Below are 26,594 nucleotides of genomic sequence, written 5' to 3' on the forward strand. Positions count from 1 at the left end.
TTTTCTATGCCGAATACAAAATTATACAAGATGACTAATTACCCCGAAAAGCTAAAGAAAATGGCAAGGAACAAGAAGCAATAAAAATTACATTGAATTCAAGGTCGGGCCTAGGACTCTTTTCAATTTTTTAACAAAGATTTTTTTTTTGGGGGGGGGGCTTACCAACGATTATGTTTTTACGAGCCAAACAAAAATTTCGAGAGAGAGGGGTCCAAACCCTCCAAGCCCCCTGGGTACAGCCTTGATTGGATTACAAACAAAATGCTGTACAACGAAACATGCAGTTAGAAGACAAAGCAAAATTACAATGCAATGAAGGAGCATCTTAGATTGGCTTGTGTTTCCAACTAAGAATAAGCAGGAAGGAAGAATCGCGTTCACGCCAGAATTACTTAATTCAGTTGAATTTAATTCAGATGAATAGTTCAGTTTTACCCTAACATGAAGAAGCGTTATTTTACCGTCCGCAAAATATAAAAGAGGGAGAAAATGAATTCACACCTGGATTTCTCAATCACCCTGGAATGGAATGAAGTTATTTTAGTATCAGTTAAGGATAAACAGGAAAGAGGAATTGAATTTACGCCAGAAAAAAAGCATGTGAGTGACGTCACATTTATATACATTCAAAGAGCAAAATTACATCGTTTTTCCCCAAAGGTGCTTGTGCCGTTTTTAGTATCTATGACGCATGCAACTTTACACAAGATAACAAGAGACTCCGAACAGCTTAAGAAAAGGGCGTGGAACAGGAAACACCAAAAATCACATTCAATTGCAAAATAAAATGTTGCGCAACGGAATTTGCGTTTAGAAAACGGAATTAAATTCCAATGATACGAATGAACGAACTAGTTTAGTGTGAGTTTGCGAAGAATAAACAGGAAGCAGGAATTGGTTTAAGCATCTGTGACACGAAAAGATTACAAAAGATGACAAATTATTCTGAAGAGCTATAGGAAAAGGCATGCAAAAGGAAACAGCAAAAATCATACTTAATTGCAGACGAAACTGACTTAAAACTAGACAGTAACTTGATAATTACGCTATTACGCAATTTAGATATTTCAAAAATTACAATGGAAAAATGAACATGTTACATTAGTGTCTGTAAAGGATAAACAGGAAGGAGGAATCCGATTCACGCCAGACTTTCTTATTTCAACTTAAATTGCTCATTTGTCACCCTCTGCCTTGAGACTAAAGAGTAAAACGTGTGCCAATGCGTAATTTAGACATTTCAGAGGGCATAGGCATCCGAACATTCCTTGTTGTTACGGAATTGTATAACAATGCAATTAAAGCAGAAATACGACTACTTTGGCTGGGAGCGACGTTTTTTAGTATCTAGCACGTGATGCGAAACTACTCATGATTCTAAATGAATCTGACTAACTAAAGCAAAATACAAGACCAAATGTGTGAAGTAATGTACGCACGAAAATTAATTGCAACTAGATCTGCAGCTAGAGCACATGTAACAACAAGCATCACAACAAATCTCAAATGGAAATAATGGACAAAAAATCTGCAGTCAGAAGATAAGCAACGGGGTCGATCATATCTGATTTGGCACCTCTGATTTAAAACTAAAGGATGACGTGAAGGTTAAACTAATACACAGTTAGAGATTCAAATATATACAAGCCTGCTGCGTGCAGGAGCTAAGCCCAGGCTTCCGGTAATATGTATATATACGTATATATATATATATATATATATATATATATATATATATATATATATATATATATATATATATATATATATATATATATATGTATATATACGTATATATATATATATATATATATATATATATATATATATATATATATATATATATATATATATATATATATATATGTATATATACGTATATATATATATATATATATATATATATATATATATATATATATATATATATATATATATATATATATATATATACATATATATACATATATATATATATATATACATATATATATATATATATATATATATATATATATATATATATATATATATATATATATATATATATATATATCATATATATATATATATATATATATACTAGCTGTTGGGGTGGCGCTTCGCGCCACCCCAACACCTAGTTGGTGGGGGCGCTTCGCGCCCCCCCCCAAGCCCCCCCGCGCGCGTAAGTCGTTACGCGCCATAATAGTTACGCGCCATTGTAGTTGTGTCCCTATGTCCCACCTGTGAATATAGATAGATATATATATATGGTTTTAACTACGTAAAACTTGCGAATATACAACATTCTTTGCTGTCCCATTGTCTTTGCATATAAATAGATTGTCAGGTTTACCGACTCTTGAACATGCAACATATAATGGTCCATGGGAAAACAATCTGTATTCAGATCTATACCTCATGATTCTAATGATTGCCCTTGAGCTTTGTTGATGGTGATTGCTAATCGACCATTCCCTGTCCCGGTGTCCCGGTCGTCATTTACATCCCCCTGTTTCCCCCGGTGTCCCCGTTGTAGTTGTGTCCCTGTGTCCCGGTCGTCATTTATATTCCCTGTGTCCCGGGTCCCGGTCGTCATTTGTATCCCGGTGTCCCGGTCTGTATATACATTCGTTTTTTAGTTTTGTTTTTCTCCATTATTTTTTTCCTTTTTTTTTCTTTTTTAGCTTATTTAGATTTTTAGATTTTTTAGTTTTTTTATTAGTTTTTAGTTTTTTTTTCTTTTTAGTTTTTTTGTCCCGGTCGTCATTTATATCCCCCTGTTTCCCCCGGTGTCCCCGTTGTAGTTGTGTCCCTGTGTCCCGGTCGTCATTTATATTCCCTGTGTCCCGGTCGTCATTTGTATCCCGGTGTACCGGTCTGTATATACATTCGTTTTTTAGTTTTGTTTTTCTCCTTTATTTTTTTCCTTTTTTTTTTCTTTTTTAGTTTATTTAGATTTTTAGATTTTTTAGTTTTTTTATTAGTTTTTAGTTTTTTTTTCTTTTTAGTTTTTTTGTAGTTTTTACCTTCTTTTTAGTTTTGTTAATTTTTTTTTTTACTTGTGTCCTGGTCGTCATTTATACTCCCTGTGTCCCGGTGCTTTGTTGATTGCTAATCGAACATTCCTTTTGTCCTGGTCGCTTTCTCTTTGAGTGTCGTCATTTATTTTTTTCTTTTTTAGTTCTTTTAGTTTTTACCTTTTTTAGTTTTTTTTAGTTTTTAGTTTTTTTAGTTTTTTACCTTTTTTTAGTTTTTTTAGTTTTTTTAGTTTTTTAGCTTTTTTATTTTTTTTATTAGTTTTTAGTTTTTTTGTAGTTTTTGCCTTTTTTTTAGTTTTTTTAGTTTTTTAGCTTTTTTATTAGTTTTTAGTTTTTTTTTGTAGTTTTTGCCTTTTTTTAGTTTTTTTAGTTTTTTAGCTTTTTTATTTTTTTTATTAGTTTTTAGTTTTTTTTGTAGTTTTTGCCTTTTTTTAGTTTTTTCAGTTTTGACGTCACCTGATCCAGTTTTTTCAGGTGACGTCACCTGATCCACGATCCACAGATCCACAGACAACTTATTTTTATATATATAGATAGTTTTTTTTTTTTTACTTATGTCCTGGTCGTCATTTATACTCCCTGTGTCCCGGTGCTTTGTTGATTGCTAATCGAACATTCCTTTTGTCCTGGTCGCTTTCTCTTTGAGTGTCGTCATTTATTAGTTTTTTCCTTTTTTTTTTTTAGTTTTTTATTGGTTTTTACCTTTATTTTAGCTTATTTTTCAGTTTTTTCCTTTTTTTTAGTTTTTTTGTAGTTTTTGCCTTTTTTTAGTTTTTTCAGTTTTTTTTTTAGTTTTTTATTGGTTTTTACCTTTATAGTTTTTTTAGTTTTTTAGCTTTTTTATTTTTTTTATTAGTTTTTAGTTTTTTTTGTAGTTTTTGCCTTTTTTTAGTTTTTTCAGTTTTGACGTCACCTGATCCAGTTTTTTCAGGTGACGTCACCTGACACATCCATCCACACATCCACAGACAGACAACTTATTTTTATATATATAGATAGATATATATATATATATATATATATATATATATATATATATATATATATATATATATATATATATATATATATATATATATATATATATATATAGAGAGAGAGAGAGAGAGAGTCCAAAATCAAACGAGTGAGAGCTAAGAAATTTGAATAGTAAAAGTGACCTTACAAAAACAGCGAAATATATAAGACCAGCTTCCTAAGTTAACCTTGACCCTCGAGAGGTCAATTTTCCACCATCAATCTTAGAATGAAAATAAGATAAGAGCAAGAACAACCAGGTCAGAACCCGAGTTGCTCTTCTCTGAGGTGTGAATCTAGGGCTGCTCTTAGGCGTTCTAATATGACTGTGGTTAGTATTTTACTCGGTACAGACGTTAGGTTGATGCCTCTCCAGTTGTCAGAGGTTAGCAAATTGTCTTTCTTGAAGAGTATTACCAACACACCATTGGTCCAATCTTTTGGGACATTTTTCTATTCCAGATGGCCACTAGGAGAGTAATCCAAACGTTTATGCACCCTCGAAGGGATGCATTTAGCATCTCTGCCGTGATACCATCGACTCCATGTGCGCGTCCATTTTTCAGCTTTTTCACAGCTGCCATCATTTCTTCAGCACTTGCATCAATTTGTTAAAACGGTGTATCAGGTACTACTTCTGGATTGTCAGGTATAGACATATTTAACGCTTTCTCAAAATGCGAGGCCCATCTCTCGCCAGCTTGCTTTGGATCCAAGATTACATCCCATTTTCATCTTTTACTAGGGATGCTCGGCTTGTTTCCTTTCCGACTATCTCGTTTGTTAGTCGATACACTATCTTCGAGTCTTTTTTCTTAGCAGCTTTTTCTATAAGTGCTGTTTCCTCCTCGATAACGTTTCTTAAGTTTTTCCTTGCATTTCCTTTAACCATCTTATCCTCTTTTTTGTAATAGAGCTGTAACTGCGCTTTTTGTTCAGGGTTGAACGTATTTAGAAATGGCATTCGGGTCTCCTTGCGTTTACCTATACATTTCCAGGTGTCGTCCTAAGGTGAAGTTTATACAAAATCCGATGCTAATCTCATGTGTAGAAATGAGTAACACCACCAATTATGCAATTTGAATAAAAACGTCTCCAGACGAAGCTAAAAACATAATATACTTCACATTAATAAAGATAACCAAATCTATGAATTTCAAAATTCTGTTTTATTTCAAAACTTCACAATTTCTTCGTGGGTTAACTTTTCTTTTTCTTTTAATAATATTAATAACGATTTTTCTTTTTGTAATTATTCTCTTTTCTATTCAGCACTATAATTTATGCTTTGTTATCAGTTCTTTCATTGACTCTAGATCATCAGGTCAGCCACGCCGATGATAATAATTTGGGAGGCTCTTTCCTTTTTTATTCTACTTTGTGCTGGAGATAGGTTTTTATCCCCAAAAGCCATTACTAGAAAACAAGCTCTTTCTCATCATCATTCTGAGCAGGGATCCAAAAGTCCCTTCTGGTAAGGACTTATAGATCCCACACGCTCCCTACACAGAGACGAGATTGAGTCAGGAGAACAAAAAAGCACAACTACGACATAGTCTCTTACTTCCTATCAAATTTGGCTGAGATCTGACAAGCACTTCTGGTAGATGGTATTACAGGAAACCGCCTCCCTTTTCCCACTTATGAGTCACATCGTAGCTGGACTTCTTTCACTCTACTTCTTGTTCTGAGTTTTAAATGCACACAAGATTTCAGAATATTCCATCGAGTCAAAAATTCCATTAAAAGCGAAAAAAAATTGGAATTCAGAATCTTTGGATTGACTTTCCCAGAACTGTTGGAGAGATATAGAGAAGAGATGTATAATTTTTAACAAATCTGACATTGCATGATCCCTAAGAAGTTTACTTTTGCCGCTATGATAGTTGCGTTTGTATTCTGGTATGCACTACTTAGTAGGCTAGAATTCTTTTTTGTTTTCGTACTTTCCCAGAACTGTTTTACAGAAATCTAGAAGAGATATATAATTTTTAACAAATCTGACATTGCCTGATCCCTAAGACGTTTACTTTTGCCGCTATGATAGTTGCGTTTGTATTCTGGTATGCACTGCTTAGTAGGCTAGAATTATTTTTTGTTTTCGTTGAATTTTTCAAATTACTAAAGAGCTTTTCTTCTTCATTTCACGATTCCCCAAATAAAAAAAAGATTCTGTTTATTTCTATCTTTTTATGGAGCTACTGGAAAAAAAAACAACAAACAACTAGGGTAGCAGTTGCCTTACTCTAAAACACAATACGAATTTTAAAACAATCTTTTTTTGGAAGATCATATAAAAATGATATAAAAGTCCAAAGTTAACACTCGTCTGAAGGAAAAATCTTAATAAAATAACAGTAGTACCATTAAATTCCTTATTTTATATTACTTTTCAGTATAATAGTCGTTACTGTGACAATGCTCCATCCCCCCTCCCCTGATGGTGTAATATATGGCCCAAATAATGTATTTCTCTATTAGTACAATCTAGTCATGCACTATAGGTTCTTCGTTCAACCCGATTTTTAAGCAGCCTGTATCTTCGTTTGTGATTGAGTGCAATAGCCTATTTACCAAAGTATTATTCAAAAAGTGGATTAACAATGGAAGGACAATGATGATCATTAATATCATTGTTTTCTAAATATTTCATGGTTTTAGTGTTTATTATCTATCTTACTTTTCTTTTTTATTTCAAGTTATTAGGGCAAAATTTAATGACTCCAGTTCAGATTCTTTCTAGGTTTTCATGCGCTTAGGTCTATGCTAGATCTACACAAGACACAAACGACAGCGTGTATGGACCATCTTTCTGGACTACAATACTTCTGTGAAGAGATGCCAGGATACAATAGATGTAAAAATAATATCTGATTTTTTTTTGTCTTTAAATTTTCATGAATGAAATTACTTGTGTATTGTGTAATTACATTGACATTTGATAATTGTTGTATAAAAACAATAGCAAAAAATACAGTTATGTTTTTAATTTGTTTCCAATTTTGAGGTCAGGAGGCTTGATCTATACTTACGTCACTCCAACTGACATCTAACACTGGTTGTGTCATCGATTCTTCAGACTTTGGGATTGACTTCCCAGAAGCGTCTATTTCCCAGCATCTAACCTGCAAGAAAAAATTACTTTCTTTAAAAATTTAGTAATTAGATTTTGTTCTAAAAAGTTTTCATTTGAATTAGAAGCTAAAACAATAACAGTATTCGCATAAGCTAACAGTACTTCACAAATGAGTTAAAAAGACACAGCAGAGTAACATGGTATTAACTCAACACAAAAAAAAATTGGAATAAGAAAAGCACAAGTTAACACTTTTATTTTGATTGCTCTTAAATGTGTTATGGTAACAGTCTGGAAACCTGTTTTTCTGAGTTTATAGGTTTTTAGGAAGCTTGCTTTTAATATTCATTGAAATTTGTCTGAACCTAATTAAAAGCAAAACGAGCCCTAGGGCTGATAAAACGAACGTTTACCACTAGAAAGCCAGGTGGTCAAGAAGCTGTACAAAGCTACTGTACATCCACACAAAGCTATTTCTGGAAATTGGAATGACCTTAGCGTCTCACACTATAGAATGGACTTTAAAGCACTAAAGAGTGTCCAAAGGCGAGCAACAAAGCTCATACCAGCTTTACAAGACAAGCCACATGAGGAACGCCTTGTTTCCCTCAAACTCCTCACCCTGGTCTATCGCAGGAAGAGTGGAGGAAGGTTTTCTCCTCATCCCTTGCAAGTACGACAAGAGGTCACACAAAGAAGCTGCAAGTCTCTCATTACCATCGACGTGAGCGCCAGCGCTTCTTCTCTGTATGCTGCATCCCTCATTGGAACAGCCTCTCCGAAGCTACCATCCAGTCCCAAACCATAGATACATTCAAAAAAGGAGATGATCAGGACTGGGCAAGTGCAGACTTCAGGCTAACCTGGGATGCCGAACCATAGCCATGTCACACCATCAACGAGACGTTCCAAAGGAGACTGATCACCACCTTGTCTCACTGGACATGCGATTTAAGGTAATTCAATCTTTTAATAATCCAATTTTCATTAGCTCCACTATACTTTTCTCAAGGCCCTTAACAGTATTTTATCTTTTGTGTTTGATCAATCAAGGTGTATTCAATCTTCAAAATGGCATAGAATTTTCCTAAATAAGAGGGAAATCACTACCCACCTCCCATTAAACCCCATTCTTTGCATTGAATTTCAACTTTTTAACATAATGCTTTGATATCTATTTCTCCATCAAAAACTACCGTTTCCACAATAGCATGGAGAGGTCTCACCCCTTCAGTGCCCATATTGCATGCTTAATTCAAACCAATCCCTTCGAAAAAAGCAAGATCATGAGTTAAATCGCCTCTCCATATTTATCTGAATATTTTTTTTTGGTAATTACAAATATGTGGGCCTAAAAATGCACTTTTTGAGGCTTGATGTCTCATCAAAGGCTTCACATCGCTCTTTACACTGAAATTCAGGTTTTTATCATGGTGCTTTGTTATACAAAACTAATGTTTACTGTTTACATATTTACTACAGATAAGTTCCTCGAAATAAAAAAGTTATGGGTTAAAATTCTCCTGCTGTATTTGCCAGAGGTATATCTCATATGAAGTACAAAAATGTGGATCTAAAAGATATGGCTCTATTTGAGCCAAAATTTTCAATATACAGAACAAAATGACAGAAACTAGTACTTCACTGTTGTGTCATCTCTTTTGCTCCTATAAAGAGCACTAAACTTCAAACTTCCATTCAAATAGGCCCTCTCCTAATAATCTACAACCATTGGTTTGATACAATCATCCCTGGAAAGAAAAACAAAACAAGTAAAAATTGATCAAAACAAGATTCTCCAACATGTTGAAGTTCAATTGGTCCAAATCACTCAAGTATTCATCCACATCACTCACATTTTTAAACAGATAATATAAAATTGCTCTTATTCTAATAGCTTTTAGTGGGAAAATCTAAAATTAATGTATTTCGTATGTTTAGGATTAGCATAAAAGTGGACTCGTTTGATTTATATATTTTACCCAAAATTGCGTTTTTAGTATTTTGTTGTCTATTCATAATGGTCACTCTCTTCTTAGATGGTTACCACAAACTGTCTGACCCAGGACTCTCTTAATGGGGTGGAGGGGGAGCTTCTTGTCTTACAATACCAGATGAGCTGTGCCTATATTGCAAGCTTAGTTCATTATATTTCTTGGAATCAAGGAGTTAGGCAGAAGTCTTCCTTGTCTCCATATTCATCTGACTGATCTCCCACTAAAAGTTAGAAGATCTGGGCCTAAAGATAAACTTCCAGGAGCTTTATACATCCCTAACCCTCATCTACAACAGATATAATGACCCCTCAACTAATAACTAGTGAGTAACTACATACAATTGTATATAAAATATTGTACTTTACACCATAGTATCAATAATTAACTGTCCAACAATCTCTGTTATAGATGAAAAGAGGCAATAGAACTTTCAATTTCCCCTTTCCAAGATATTGGTACTTTTTACAAAAAGAACAAATTAACATTTGTGGTTGTCTTCATCATAAAAACAATAATTTTGTGTATTTTTAAATAGCGGCTGTAGATGTCTGCTTTGGTGCTACCAGCCATGGCCTTAATTTGCACTTTGGAGAAGTGTTTAGTATGGCGAAACACAGTGACCAAAAGATGGGTTTGGCCTGCAATGACCATTCTTCAGTAGTTTAAAGCTGACACTACCTCATAACAGCAACTTCAGATGGAGTGTTCAAGATGGTTGTGTATGACAAGCAGCATCAGCCTCCCAGCAATACACTCTTATTGTGTCAGTGGGTAACTATTAGGGTCTCATTAGCATCAGTGGGTAATTTAATGGAATGGGCATTCCCACTCCTATTTCCATGACTTTGTGATTCAATTCTTTGTCACGTCTGGACTTAATGTCCACGGCTGCTATGCTGAGTTTGTAGATGGAATTTCCATCAGCATGGAAATCAAAGGTAATGGCTTTTGATGGATAACTCTAAAGTTAATGAATTTCACATATTTGAAATTCTTATGAAACGAAGGTTATTCTGGCATATGTTATATATCTAGCAGATTATTATGTATTCAGCATTCCTCTTTTAAAAGTTTTGGTTACTCTTATCATGTGTTACTCTTTATTTACAATATATTGCCCCAAACTATTTGAAAACTCAGCATGGAAAAACAATACCTTATTATCCCATGATCCAGAAACTAGATAATTGCCAGGAATTGTTGCTGGACTAAATGCTAGACAGGAGACTGCATCATCTGGAGGATTAGACACTTCAATGTCTTTATTTGGATTTGAGGATGCTGTAGTTCCTCCAAAAGATGAACCAAATGAACTACCAAACATACTGAAGCAAACACACCTAAGAGCAGAAAACATGGATACTTATTAAAACCTAACCAAAAAGCATAGCAGGCTAGCATATATATTGCACAATTATTGGGAATGGAATATCTCACATAATTGCTGTGTAATTTGTAGGATTTAGCAGAAATAAGTCTTTCTGTCCCCTTCAATGAAGTTAAAGAGTTGCTGTATTCATTTAGAAAAAGTCTAGTCCTAGAAGTTGACAAAAGTTTTTTTTTTGGGGAATTACAGGGGCAGTAAACATGGGAGAAGAACATTCCCTGTTAATATTTGAAAAGACAATATGCACCAGTAGCAAAACTAATGAAAGAGCATTTTCAAAGCTTTTGTTTGAAGAGAGAAAAGCCCTCTTTCAAGCAAGAACCAAAAAAAAAAAAAACATACTTTTACTTTTAATAGAGGCACAAATGGACTTTGAGAAGCTTGAAATAAATAATAATAGCAATGAATTTATGAAACTTAATGCAAACAATAAGCATGGATAGTACACCACACCCAACCATTGATTGGGCATCAACCAACCTCAAATCAGCCTGGAAAAGGTTCAAACAGCACTGTGAGCTAATGTTCTCGGGACAGCTGGAGCGAAAATCTCAAGCCGTCAAGTGCTCTTACTTGATGATATGGGTTCGAGAAGAAGGGAGAGATATCTTCAGTACATGGGTACTAACAGCAGAAGAAACAAACAAGACAGCCATCTGTCTTGGTAAATTTGGAGCTCATGTTGAACCCATCTCAAACCTAATAGTGACAAGATTTAATTTCCATAAATGAGACCAAGGAAATGTACACATTGAACAATACGTGATGGTACTCAAACTGATCACGAAAGATTGTGAATTTGGCAGCAGCAGTGACAAAACGATCCGAGATAGACTGGTTTTCGAAATCAAAAACAGCAGAACCCAAGAAAAATTGTTGAGTGAGTGCAGAATATTGACTCTTGCCAGAGCTATAGACATTTGCTGTGCCATTGAATCAGTGTATGAAACCCAAGCACACATATCAGCAGCCAAAAAACATCCATCACCTTTGGTGAAACAAGAAATAGACGCTGTGAAACAAAATCACAACAACCAAGATTACTACTTCTGTGGAGCACCAAACTACTCAAGGAATCACAAATGACCAGCCAGGGAAAAAACTTGTTCAAAGTGCAACCAATGGAACCACTTTGCCAAAGTGTGTAAAAGCAAAGGGATAAATGAGATCAGCCAAAAAGAGGCAGGAGCCAATGCAAGCGAATTCATGATAGAAACTGTGAACAGTCTTCAAACACAACATCTGGAAGGACCTGATGCCATTATCAGAGTTGTGAACCAGAATCTTAACTTAGTCTTTAAGATTGACACCAGAGCTGAAGCAAATGTGCTCTCAACCAGTGATTACAGGTACATGGTTCCAAAACCACAACTTTAACTGACAAGAGATGTGCTTACAAGCTACATAGGAGAAAAACAGGAAGTCATGGGCATCCTATAGCTACAAATCAGCTACAAAGATCGTGAGAACCAGAAACATCCATTCTATCTGGTGAACACTGATTGCACGCCTAAACTGAGTAGGAAGACAAGTCAAGACATGAAACTGATCAAATTCATTCCCAACCTAACCCATGACAGACCAGCTCCCAAGATGAGAAATGAAACAGCAAAGATACTGGACGAATACAAAGACGTTTTTGAAGGAATAGGAAAACTTCCAGGGAAGTGCAAGATCCACCTGAAGGAAGGTGCAGTGCCCTCAGTACAACCACCAAAAAGGGTTCCCTTTGCCATTCAAGATAAAACTCAAGGAGGAATTTGACTTCCTAGAGTCAATGGGTATTATTGAGAAAACATCAAGGCCCACCGAATGGGTACACTCAATAGTAGCAGTCCAGAAGACCCTGTTGATCTTAACAAGTGGGTACAATGCCCACACCACCCAATAACCATTGTTTGACAATGTAGCATCCAAATGTTCAGGAACAAACAGGTTCTTCACCCTAGATGCCAGAAATGGATATAGGTCCATGGAACTAGATGAAGAGTCATCACTCATAACCACATTCAGTACATCCTTTGGCAGGTGCAGATGGAAACAATACCCATTTGGAATCAAATTGGCATAGAGATGATTTCCAAAGGAAAATGGAGGAAGTTTTTGGAGGCTTTGATATAGGTCTTTTCATTGATGACATTGCTGGAACAGCAAAGGATGAAGAAGACTCACACGAATCACACCAGAATCACATGAATAGCTACAGGTGATACTCGGCATGTACAACTATCTACCCAGATACATTCCAAACCTATCAACCCTCAATCATCCATTGTAAGAATTGTTGAAGTCCAAGAATAATGAATGGAGCCAACTCCACAAAAATGCAAGAAAACAAATCCAATCATCTGCGAGAACCTTGCATACTTTGACAACACGAACAAGCACATAGAAGTCACAGTAGATGCGTCACAGCATAAACTGTGAGCCCAACTAGTTTTAGATGAGAAGACAGTAGCATTTGGATCACAGTCCCTCAGCAAAGCAGAACAAGAGCTAAGAGCTCATATGGCACTTGTGACGAGGTCAGAAGAGCCAAGACCTCATATTGCATAAGCTCTATCAAAATTCTAAGAATCAATATTGATTTAAAAGGATAATCAAAGGCTTAATGCCGGTTGGGATTCAAAATAAGAGCTCTGAGTCATGATGTCCTTCTAAATATCAAAATTCATTATGATCCGATCATCCACTCGCAAGTTGAAAATTTTCAACTCGTAAGTTGAAAATTTGAAAATTTTCATCTTCCTAACACATCCAGAAACATCAAACTCGCCAAAGCACTGGGCCCCCCCCTTAACTCCCCCAGAGAGAGCGGATCCAGTCCGGTTACGTCAATCACGTATCTACGACATTTGCTTTTTCTACCCACCCAGTTTCATCCCGATCTCTCCACTCTAAGCGTTTTCCAAGATTTCTGGTTTGCCCCTCCAATTCCCCACAATACCACCAGATCAGGTCGGGATTTAGAGACATGGGACAAGAGCTGTGGGACATAGGTGCCTTTTAAACATCAAACTTCATTAAGATCTAGTCACCTGTTCTTAAGTTAAAAATAATTCAATTTTTCTAATTTTTACGAATTAACAACCCTCCCCCCAAACTCCCCCAAAGAGAGCAAATCCGTTCCAATTATGCGAATCACGTATCTAGAACTTGTGCTAATTCTTTCCATCAAGTTTCATCCCGATCTCTCCACTCAAGTGTTATCCAAGATTTCTGGTTTCCCAGATTTCTGTTCCCCCTATTTCCCCGGATCCGATTAGAAATGATAATAGAGCATCTGAGAAATGAGATCTTTCAACATATCAAGTTTCACTAAGACCCGATCATCCATTCATAAGATAAAGAAACCCCAATTTTCATGTTTTCCAAGATTTCCTGCTTCCCCCTCCAACTTTCCCGATGTCACCAGATCTGGTCAGGATTTTATATAAGAGCTCTGAAGCACAAGATCCTTCTAAATATCAAACTTCATTAAGATCTGATCATCCATTCTTAAGTTACAAATACCCCATATTTTCGAATTTTTCTCAATTACCCCCCCCCACTCTAAGCATTTTCAAAGATTTCCAGTCCCCCCAACTCCCCCCTATGACACTGGATCTGGTCGAGAATTAAAATAAGAGATCTGAGTTACGATGTACTTCTAAATATGAGATTTCATTAAGATCCAATCACTCCTTCATAAGTTAAAAATACTTCAGTTTTTCTAACTTTTCAGAATTAACGCTCCCCAACTCCCTCAAAGAGTCCTGTATCCAGGACTTGTGCTTAGTTTGTCCACCATGTTTCGTCCCGATCCCTCAACTCTAAGAGTTTTACAAGATTTTAGGTTTCCCCCTCCAACTCCCCCAATGTCACCAGATCCGGTCGGGATTTAAAATAAGGGCTCTGAGATACGATATCCGTCTAAACATCAAATTTCATTAAGATCTGATCACCCATTCGTAAGTTAAGAATACCTTATTTTCTCTAATTTTTTAGAATTACCGCCCCCCCTAGATGGTCAAATCAGGGAAATAACTATTTCTAACTTAATCTAGTCTGGTCTCTGATACGCCTGCCAAATTTCATCCTCCTACCTTATCTGGAAGTGCCTAAACTAGCAAAACCAGGACAGAGAGACCAACAGACCAACCAGAGATTTGCGATTGCTATATGTCACTTGGTTAATACCAAGTGCCATAAAAACAATACTCATAGATAGAGAAAGAAATTCTGGCTGTAACATACGCCTACAAACACTGCCATTAGTATGTCTATGGAAGGACAGTCACAGTAACTAGTGACCACAAACCATTAGAATCAATATTAAAGAAATCCATATCTAAGCTCCACCAAAACTACAAAGAATGATGATAGCAATCCCGAATTAAGACATACAAGTCATATACTGCCCAGGATCAGATATCCCAGTTGCAGATGCCCTCTTGAGATTGCACTTACCTGAAACAGATCCCAACACACAACACGACTCTGAATTTCCAGTACTCAGCTCCCTCAATTTGGTCCAGATTCAAGATAGCAAAATCGAGCAAATTGCAGAGCAAACAAGTAGCAACAGAAAAGTGCAGCTACTTCTCAAAACCATCGTAGCTGGCTGGCCAGATCATCATCACAAATGCTGTACTTCTATCCTCACGTACTGGAACCATTGCAGTGAGCAAACTTACTTATATGGCCTTATCCTGAAGGATGACCATTAGTCCCTACCACATTGCAAAGGGACATACTAGAGCAACTACACACTTCATATCGGGGTATGGTCAAAACCACAGAACATGCAAGGATGGTCGGATTCTGACCTAACATTACCAAAGACATTGAGAACATAATTGGGAGCTTAATATGTGTGCTTCCATGGCACACAACCAAGGCAGAGAAGACATAATAGCCTCTCCAATTTCCACATACCTATTCAAACATTTTTGAACTGACATCTTTGAATTCATGGGAATTAAATATCTTGTTACTGCTGACTATTACAGCAAATTCATAGAAGTGGACGAACTCACTACCAGCACATCACAGCAAGTGATTACCAAACTTAAAGCCCAGTTTGCCAGATACAGCATCAAGGGAGTCCACCTGCGGGCGGCGCTCTCGATCTGTGCTGAGGACAGTGCCGGATGGGGAGTTTGACTGGGGCGGTACATCTGTCAAATGATAACGCAGGTGTCCTAAGGCCAGCTCAGGGTGGACAGAAACATACTGAAGACGGTTACATCAGACAACAGCCCCCAGTTTTCATCAAAAGAGTTCAAAGATTTCATGGATAGATAGAGCATTGATGACAAAACATCCAGCCCCAAGTATCACCAGTCTAATAGATTCAGCAAGAAGTTAGTACAGACAGCAAAACGGATCATGGCCAAAGCTGTAGAACACCAATCAGACCCATATCTGGCTATGCTAGAGTACTAGAACACGCCAGTAGATAGACTGGCTTCCTCAGCCCAGTTGCTGATGAGTTGACAACTATGATCTGTACTACTAATACTTCCCAAATGCCTGGAATCAAATTTTTTTCTATGGTCGACATTCCAGAAAACCAGAGAGAGACAGCAGAAACAACAGGAGAAGTCAAACAACAAAAACTTGAAAGATCTGAAACCACTCCTCAATGGTCAAAATGTTTGGGTAAAGCTGGATAAAAATGCCAGGTGGCAGAAAGCAGTGGTCTTGCAGAAACACAAATATACCCCACAGTCTTACATCATCCAAACAGAGAATGGAAAGATGTACATATGCAACAGGCAACTTATTAGAGAGGCAAACAAACACTCATCCACTTATCATGATTTTGAGCACACAGACCAGCAAAGTGACAATCAGGCACAACAGGCACCTTCACCACCATCAGCTGCTGGAGCTGGGAACATTGCATTGCTCAACTACAGGCCCAGTGTCACCTCTGTCTGTAGCTAAACCTGTAGAGAGATTTACCACTCTGCCGGATGATGCCAGAGCCACAATACCTCCAATGCAATCAACAGTCTGACCCAACCTACCAGCCACAGCCCCAACCATATGCACCACGCATTCTGGCAGACTTGCATAGGAACCAAAGAGGCTCAACCTATAATCCCAACAAAGGAAAGAGGATGAAGGATCCTGCAATGCGTGTTTACATCTGTGTTTATGGAATTGTCATGTTATATGCTTGTTTCGCTTGTGCTTGCCTTTTTGTTATAGGTGCTTGGGTTTCAATATACCATTAAATTGAACTGAAGATTTTGCAAGTAATAGATCAATTAAAAGTTAAAACGATGAAAGCTGGTAAAACTAAACTTAAACAAATACAAGTCAGAAAAAGAATTAAAAGGGACATTAAAAAAGGTGAAAGGGGGCAAAATAAGTGAATAAATACCAAAAAGAACAAGATATAAATATATTACACAAATTAAAAGAAACACTAAAAAAACATCAATAACTTAACTGCATAAAGTCAATAAAAGAGTTAAAAAGATAACAAGAGCTCACATGGCACTTGTGACGAGGTCAGAAGAGCCAAGAGCTCATAGGGTATGAGCTCTATCAAAATTCTAAGAATCAATAGACTGCTTTAAAAGGAAAATCAGAGGCTTAATGCTGGTCAGGATTTAAAATAAGAGCTCTGAGTCACGACGTCCTTCTAAATATTAAAATTCATTAAGAAATGATCACCCACTCATAAGTTATACCTCAATTTCTCTAATTTTCCCCCTCCCTTCAGCCCCCCAGATGGTCGAATCAGGGAAAACGACTTTATCAAGTCAGTTTGTGCAGCTCTTTGACATGCCTACCAATTTTTATCGTCCTAGCACATCCAGAAGCACCAAACTCGCCAAATCACTGAACCCCACCACCTAAATCCAGCAAAGCGAGTGGATACAGTCTGGTTACGTCAATCACGTATCTACAACATTTATAAGCGTTTTCCAAGATTTCTGGTTTTCCCCTCCAACTCCAACCAATGTCAAAAGATCTGGTCGGGATTTGAAATAAGAGTTCTGAGACAGGAGTTCCTTCTAAATATCAAATTTCATTAAGATCTGGTTACCTGTTCTCAAGTTAAAAATACCTCAATTTTTCTGATTTTTCCAAATTAACAACCACCAGCTCACTTAAAGAGAACAGATCTGTACCAATTATGTCAATCTCGTAACTATAACTTGTGCTTATTCTTCCCATCAAGTTTCATCCTGTCTCTCCACTCCAAGGGTTTTCCAAGATTTCCGGTTTCCAAGATTTCTGTTTCCCCCCTCCAACCCTCTATGTCCCCAGATCCGATTCAAATTGAAAATGGAGCATCTGAGATATAAGATTCTTCTATATATCAAGTTTTATTAAGATCCGATCACCCATTCATAAGACACCTTAATATTTCGCGTTTTCTAAGAATTCTGGGATCCCCCTCCAACTCCCTTCAATGTCACTGGATCTGGTCGGGATTTAAGATGAGAGTTCTAAAGCAAAAGATCCTTTTAGATATCAAATTTCATCAAAATCTGATCACCTGTTTGTAAGTTACAAATACCTCATTTTTTCTAATTTTTCCAAATTACTCCCCCCCCCCACCATCTCCACCAAAGAGAGCGGATCCGGTGCGATTATGTCAGTCACCTATCTTGGACTTATGATTATTCTTTCCCCCAAGTTTCATCCTGATTTCTCTGCTTTAAGCGTTTTCAAAGATTTCTGGCCCCCCCCCCCTAATGACACTGGATCCGGTCGGGATTTAAAATAAGAGATCTGAGTTTCGAGGTCCTTCTAAATATGAAATTTGATTAAGATACGATCACTCTTTTGTATGTCAAAAATACCTCATTTTTTCTAATTTTTTGAATTAATTAATTTTTTGAATCCTGATCCCTCCACTCTAAGCATTTTCCAAGATTTTAGGCTCCCCCCGAACCCTCCTCAATGTCACCGAATCCATCCAGGATTAAAAATAAGAGCTCTGAGACATGATATTCTTCCAAACGTCAAATTTCATTAAGATCTGATCACTCCTTTGTAAGTTAAAAAATACCTCATTTTTTCTAATTTTTCAGAATTAAACCCCCCCCCCCCAAATCCCCCAAAAGAGAGCGGATCCGTTCCGGTTATATCAATCACGTATCTATGACTTGTGCTTATTTTTACCACCAAGTTTCATCCCAATCCCTCAACTCTATGTGTCTTCTGAGATTTTAAGTCCCACCCTCAATTCCCCCCAATGTCACCGGCTCTGGTCGGGATTTAAAATAAGAGCTCTGAGACACGATATCCTTCTAAGATCAAATTTCAGAAAGATCCCATCACCTGTTTGTAAGTTAAAAATACTTCATTTTTTCTATTTTTCCAAATTAACCAACCCCCCCACTCCCCCCAGATGGTCAAATCGCGAAAACGACTATTTCCAATTTAATCTGGTCCAGTCCCTGATGCGCCTACCAAATTTCATTGTCCTAGCTTACCTGGAAGTAGCTAAAGTAGCACAACCAGGACAGATAGACTGGCAGAATTTGCAATTGCTATATGTCCCTTGGTTAATACCAAGTGCCATAAAAGTTAGTCAAAGAAAATGGGGGGGGGAAACAAGTGAATAAACACAAGAAAAGATCAAAATATATAAAAATTAAAAGAAAACCTAAAAAAAGAGGGGGGGACAAGCAAATAAGTGCAACAATCTGGGCAGCATCTTCAGCCATTAAAAAAAAAAAGAGGAAAAAGCAAGAAACTAGTGGGATATTTTATTCATTTTTTCTGTGATGAAGAGTCAAAAGTTTTTTTTTATATCTGGAAGTAATGCCGTGAATGGGAGACAAAATAGGGATGGGCTCAGAGACAGCTTGAGGTGGGTGTAATCTGGATGGGGAGTGATGTTTGGGGAAAATGCTTGCAATCCAAGGGTTTATTATAGCATCCTTTGGCAAAACAGAGGCAAAACAAAACCCTCTTTCACTCAAGAGTTTCTATACTAGCTGTTTTTAGCAGCAGAGAGTATGATATCTTGCCTTCTTTGAAAATTATTTGTAAGGCTCTTTTTTGAATTGATAAAAACTTTTTGGATTCTTTTTAAGAGACACCAGGAAGCCAAACTGGACAAGCATATTCAACATGCAAGGGGACAAAAGACCTGTAAATCATTAAGGAGTGGGAAGGGGGGATGCTAAATTTGTTTAGGAGCTTAAGGAGGGTGATAGACACACTAGCTCTATTGATGATGTCTTTGACATGGATATCCCACTCTAAAATTGAAGAAATTGTGATGCCAAGTAATTTGAATTAGGATACAGAAACTTCAGGGGGGATAGGATTAAGAAAACAGGGTGAGGATTTCAGGAAACAAATCAGCATTATGATGGACTTAGAGGGGTTATGTCATGTCTAAGTTCAAGGCCTTATCTCCAATTTCATTGAGGATACTCATAGGGTTGCTTATTAAATTTCTGATGCAAGTTTCAACAACCATTAGGTCATCATAATTGGATTGGTCAGGAAATTCCTTTGCAAGGCTGTTAATTATGACTAAAAAACAGAGGGGACCCAGGAGAGTACCTTGAGGTATGCCATTGTGGACAGGGAGAGGATTTGAATAATGATTTTGGTATTTGACAACCTGCAATCTATTTGTTAAGAAGGAGGCAACCAATTTCACCAGTAAGGGATCAATGTTGAACTTGCTGACATGTTTCTCAATGACAATAGTGTAGTTAACAAGGTCAAATACTTTCTGAAGGTCAATTGAAATTAAATTTAGCCAGAAATTAGCCTTTTACCTTAAAATACCTTAAATGGAAAAGAGCCTTTAATCACATTCTCTACCATTTGCAATCATAAAATAGTCTAATATCTTCATTTTTTCAACATACGTAGCTATTACCCTCGAAAACTAAAACTTTTGAAATAGGAAAAGAGCCTTTAAGCACATTCTTTACCATGTGCAATCATAAAATAGTCTAATATCTTCATTTTTACAACATACGTAGCTATTACCCTCGAAAACTAAAACTTTTGCCATAGGAAAAGAGCCTTTAAGCACATTCTTTACCATGTGCAATCATAAAATAGTCTAATATCTTCATTTTTCCAACATACGTAGCTATTACCCTCGAAAACTAAAACTTTTGACATAAGAAAAGAGCCTTTAATCACATTCTTTACCATGTTGGGTGAACATCCTGTAGATTCGCCGGTTGAGTGATGGAGGTGGAAGTGCGTTGTCTAGTTCCGTTGAGTAGATCCACTGGCCTCCCAGTGTAGTTTCCACTCCATCGCTGCCCAGTCTCGGTCAATTGCTTTTTTGAAGTTGTCAACAGTTTTGGACTGAACTGTTTCTTCACTAAGGGAATTCCACAGTGGAACAGCACGAGTTGAGAAGAAGTTGGAACGTTCTCTCCGTGAGCTTCTTTGTTGCTGGAGCTTCTTGGTGTGGCCCCGGGTGTGGCTAGAGAGCGACTTATTAAAAAGCCCTGGTGTGACACCATTCTCCAGCAGCTTGTGGGTCAGGATTGCATCTCCGCGTTTCCTCCTGTACGTCAGGGTTGGGAGCTTGAGTTTCTTGAGGCGTTCAGGGTACGAGAGGTTCTTACATTTGGTTGGTAGTTTTGTAGCCCTCCGCTGAACGCTCTCAAGGATCTTCTTGTCCACGACATAGTGGGGAACGGCAAGAGAGACTCCGTACTCAAGTTGCGGTCTGACCAGTCCTGTATATAGCTTCCTGATTGTCCTGGGAGATCTACTGGTGATATTACGTCTGATGAGACCAAGGGACCTGTTGCCTTTTGCAGCTAGGTATTTGCTGTGACTATGGAATTTCATTTTGTCATCAACAATGACCCCAAGGTCTCTTTCTTCGGTGACAGTTTCCAAAGTTATGAGCTTCCCAGTACGATCTGTCATTGTATATGTCATTCCTGGGTTCTTAGGGCCAAGATGTAGGACTTTGCACTTTTCAGCATTAAACTCGAGGGACCAGGAAGAGGACCAGTTGTTGAGGGTGTGCAGATCTGCCTGCAGAGCTGCGCACTGTTGGTTGTTTGCAACTGGGCCAAACAATTTCGAGTCGTCTGCAAACAGTTTAAGGTCATTTTGCACTGACTGGGCTGAGTCATTGATGAACATGTTGAAGAGGGTAGGTCCCAGTTTAGTTCCTTGCGGAACTCCGCTGAGCACTGGAGTTGGGTTTGACATGATTTGATTCCCCTCCTCATCATACATCATCACCCTCTGTATTCTATCCTTGAGAAACTGGATAATCCATTCCCTTACATCTTGGTGGAGTTGATAGAACTCTAGTTTCCTTTCCAGGTACGAGTGTACTACCTTCTCGAAAGCTTTGGCTTGGTCCAGCAAGAGTACGTCAACTGGAAGGCCTTCCTCAATCATCTTGGTGATTATGTCATATGATTGAATTAGGTTTGTCTCCACAGAGCGACCCTTCCTGAAGCCATGTTGTCCATCGTATAACAGGCTGTTAGTTTCCAGATGTGCAACGATTGCATCATTTAAGACGCCTTCCATGACTTTTGATGGGACAGAAGTCAGGCTGATGGGTCTGTAATTCTGTGGTTTATCTTTCTGTCCTTTTTTGAAAACTGGCATGACATTTGCTGTTTTCCAGTCAGAGGGAATAGTTTTGGAAGCTATTGACATCTGGAATATTCTTGTCAGGGGTTCCGCTATTTCAGCTGCGGTCTCCTTCAGCAACCTAGGATGGATGCCATCGGGTCCCTTTGCCTTGGATGGGTCCAAAGTTTTTAGGCGCTTGTAAGTAAGTTTTTAGGCGCTTTTTGAGGATAATCCCAATGTGGTCAATAACAGAAACAAGGTAGTGGGAAATAGAAGCAGATTTTAAGGTTCCTAAATTCCCTCAAGTCAGTAAGAGGTAGGATTTTTTCCTTTACCCAATCTGCAAGGAATCCTTCATAAAGTTTCAAGAAAATAAGAGTAAGAGTAATAGGACAAATGCCTTCAAAACCAGGCTTTCAGTTTTTCTTTCTCAAAGGGATTATGAAACTTAGTAATCTTGTTAAACAGGAAAGACAAGGGCTTAGAAAGGAAGTTATCAAAGGCACTAATAAGGGGAAATGGGACATCCAAGGGACAAACACTAGTTTTTCTTAGTTTTTCAATTCTTCTTTCTATTTCAGACAAGGAAACAGTAGGAAAAGAAGGGGATAGCGCTCTTGTTGGTAATTGGTCAGACAATGCTGGAAGGCTCTGGACAATGGAAGTAAGAAATTTATTTAGATTATTGGCAGTAACATGAAGGGTCTTGAGTAGATCCAAGTTAAGCTGTTCAAGCATCCTGCTACACAGCTTTTTAATTTTGGAATACCAATTTTTGATTTATTAGGGAACAATTCTTCAACCTTATTTTTGTAGTACAATTGTGCCAATTTACAAATTTCTCTTTTAATTGATTTTCTTAGTTTATTGGCTTCACCCAGTTAACAATTTTTGAAAAGCTTCAATTTGGTTCTAATTAGTGTTTTACAGTTTGATTAATAAAAGGTTTATCCCCAGAGCACCTTTTAAATATTTTTCTAAGAAACAAATTTGATATTGGTACTGGACTATTATATAAAACACACTCAGGAAGTGAATTTTGGTTAATGCTAACAAAAAAAATATGATGAAAATAGAATACTTTATTAGCAAAATTATCAAACCTAAAACTTGGAAATATGCCCTCAGACTGCAGAAGTGTCCTCAAGAATCATGTTAAAATGAACTCAGCCTTCTGCCTTTACTGCTGCCTGTCACATGCATTCTACTAAGCATGAATGTATATGATGACATGATTTACCTTGGTGGTGTTTGTTCCTCCACTTTACAGAGCCCTAAAGTCTCTCTTCTTTTTGGGTAGAAGTGTCAATTTCTAAGTTGAAAAAATTATTTTTGTGGTTCACTTTGAAATGAGTAAAACCTGCTTGTTACCCCTTATCCTGGAAAAACATAATAGTACATTCTTTGGTCCTAGGCAAATCCCAAATCTTAATTTGAACATCCATGGTGAGATACTAGTCAAAGCAAACTAACTGGTGTCCTCAAGAATCATGTTAATAATGAACTAAAAAGAACTAGGTCAAGAATCACATTAATAATGAACTTTTCTTTGTTTTTGAGATGTTTAGCCAACACCAAAGCTACCAATTTAATAATTCATAAATGACCTTTACAATTTTCCTAATAAAGTGCTATATTTTCATCATATTTTATTTTCCCTGAATTTTCTTCTTGAGTGTGTTTTATATAATGGACAAGTACCTTGATATTTATCAACTAGCTTTTTGTTGAATGTAGCTATTTTCTCATCATGATTTTTTAAACTATAAATATCAGACCAATCTTCATTGTTCAGCTGTATACCAAAAGAAAGAAAACCATAATCTTGAAGAGGGCAATAAATGCTGTAAGTTATTGAGAAAGAATAACTACAATTTGAGTGAAGCAATTTTAGATTTGATATAAATATGATATCAGGTTGAAAAAACAATCCTTACTTCATAATATGCAGTGTAATTGTAGCTAATGCATTTTGAATATAGCTCCACTATACTTTACCCCTAACCCTCCTGCTTAATGTGCATGCATAGGCCTATAGGCTAAATTATAAATTTCTTAGTTGGTTGCAAAGCATAGTAGAGCTGTAAACAAAATGTGCTAGCTATATTTATTCTGCATAGGCTACTATGAATTAAAAGTTATCTTCTTAACATGATTCCTTTTCAATAGCTCTAATTCTAGACCTCTATTTTATAAATTTCCTACATGTTTTCTGTTTCTTGACTTGATTGGTATTGATTCAATTTAGGGATAGACAGGTTAAAACAAGAGCAATGCATGGCAAAATGCATTCTAGATATACAATTTGGGCTATATATTTGCATGTTGCTGGAGTAGGGGGTAAATTTTATGGGAAGACTTTCAAACTGTGTTAACTGCAAATTATCTGTATATTATGAAATGACAACTGTTTTCTTAACATGTCTCCTTCTTAACAATTGCAATTCTATTAAACCTAATCTGTATCCATTTAGTCACAATCATGCCTCCCCTGACCTGTGCAAAGTTCTTACATTGCACACTAATTATGCATTGACAGTTTATGCAGTCAGCCCTACTGCAGTAGATTACAATCTGCTAACCTCTCAACACTTGTTTTTTGGCATAGGCATAATGAAATGATGCTCATCTACAGGTACTTCTAGCAAGCAGAACAGAAACTGATCACCTTCTCTCTCCACCATCCACTGTTAACACCAAGGTCTAATTAGATTTTAGGTAAAATTCTAGTTAATTGACTTCTTGCTATCTCAGAAAGGGTTTGGGTTAGGAAAATGAAACTTTTAGGATGGGTCTGCAGGCTAAAGTATGTCCCAGGAAGGTATTTAAAAGTACCAACCTCCACTCCTTCTCCCTCTAGAGGGTCCTGAAATTTACCTGCATGACAGGTCTATACCTATTGAAATTTTGACAAAACAACATTTTACCTTAATTTTCAGTTTCTAGTTGCTTTTTCTCTGCCTTTAGTTCTGAAAATGCAATTCCTGTTATTTGAGCAGAATTTTGAGCCATATTAAATTTTTTTTTCAAAATTTAGGAAATGTATTTGCATATCTTTAAAACCTTATGAAATGGATTTGAGCAAAGTTATGAAGCTGAAAACAATTTTTTTGTACTTCAATTAAGCAGAAGATCTATTTTGCAAGGTTTTATTTTTATAACAGACCCATGGAACGCCAAACCATGGGCATTCCAGTGGGAAAACCCATCCCATCCCTCAATACCACCACACTCTTGAAAGACAAAAGAGAGTTAGCTTTGAGGATTATGCAGCTTGTCATACCTAATATTTCATACACCCAATACAAATTTTGCTATTGTGCAGTGGTACCCACTCTGAATTAATGGAGAACGGTTCTTGAATCACACCTACCATGTGATCACTGTGATGAATTGGGCTTGAGCTGCATCTCTAGTCCCAATGGTTTGTTGCTTGACCTTAACACAAAAACCAGATCTATTGCCATTGTCAACTATGGAGCATCACAGTTCTAGCAACTAATTCCTCTGAAGTGCAAATTAAGGTAATTCTTTTCGGCAGAATATCCTAGGCCTAGCCCACATCAAAAATAAGCATAAAATTAGATAATGCTGTAGTCAATTTCAAACAATTGAACACTTAAATTTCACCAAAACTTGAACATCAATTTCAATAAATTAAACACGCATATTACAGTTAAAATTGGATTAAATTGAAGCTACCTAGGCTTTACGACACGACGTTCCAATACTTCAAATTTGTTTGCTTTAAAATTTCATAGGAGTCAAAATGTTTTACGTTGCCGACTGACAACGTCGTCAACGTGCCATAGAGAGCCAAAAAGTCTTTTTCTTCCTAAGAAATGCGACAAACCGGGCTTTTGTCGCATTAAGCCTGTCCACCAATTTCTGTGACCAGAGTTTTTGGATAAATCGATTAAACATTAAAAATTATATGTTACAACGTATATTAAACATATTAAGTATTAATTAGATAAGAAAAATGACTAGTTTAAACAAAACGAAGGAAAATTTACTCTTTCTTCTGCTCTGATAAAATCTTTGATTCCCAGCTTCAAAACAGACTTTTGTTCTGATCATAGGCAGCGTAATAGCGCTACCTAAGTAAAAAGAGCGATGTAGACACAATGGTTTTTTTAGACAAGGGAACTTCGTATAAAAGGAGTTGTCGTAGAAAATATGAAAGAGGTTCATCCGATTGGAAATTGCAAGTTCTACTGCCCTTTTTAATATTTGTAAGTGATTAGAGGGCAATCCTCCCTCCACGCTCATCACTTCCCCAAATATATCCAATCAAAATTTTATGATAGCCATTTTGTTCAGCGTAGTTGAAAGGTCCGATAATTATATATTTGAAGATGATAATCCTGCCCCCACAACCTTCGGGGCAAGGGCTATAAGTTATGCCCCCTGGACATATAAGGTTTTTTATAGAAAAAGTGGTCATAAAAGCTTCTGAAGGCACTTATTGGATTGGAAAACACAGGTTAAAGTGCCCTTTCTAATAGGTGGAAGTGGTCGAAGGACGAGCATCTTCCCCAGACCCATCA

The 26,594-nt window shown here is 36.9% G+C and overlaps 1 protein-coding gene across 2 annotated transcripts in view; it reads right to left on the reverse strand.

Annotated features, from left to right (window-relative positions):
* Positions 1 to 25,875, reverse strand: part of LOC136033864 (mRNA export factor-like) — a 44,829-nt gene extending 18,954 nt beyond the window's left edge. The window contains exons 1-3 of one of the 2 annotated variants that reach the window (XM_065714833.1): positions 25,747 to 25,875; positions 10,273 to 10,456; positions 7,076 to 7,168 (exon numbers count right to left, since the gene is read on the reverse strand). In XM_065714833.1, coding sequence (XP_065570905.1) covers positions 7,076 to 7,168; positions 10,273 to 10,440 — 261 coding nt within the window. In that variant the 5' untranslated portion in view covers positions 10,441 to 10,456; positions 25,747 to 25,875. Of the gene's footprint in view, positions 1 to 7,075; positions 7,169 to 10,272; positions 10,457 to 25,417; positions 25,442 to 25,746 lie in introns of those variants that run through there. The other variant, XM_065714834.1, reaches the window with a different exon arrangement.
* Positions 25,876 to 26,594: the final 719 nt, after the last annotated feature.

This window comes from Artemia franciscana, chromosome 12 (genome assembly GCF_032884065.1).
Source record: "Artemia franciscana chromosome 12, ASM3288406v1, whole genome shotgun sequence".
Classification (NCBI taxonomy): Eukaryota; Metazoa; Arthropoda; class Branchiopoda; order Anostraca; family Artemiidae; genus Artemia; species Artemia franciscana.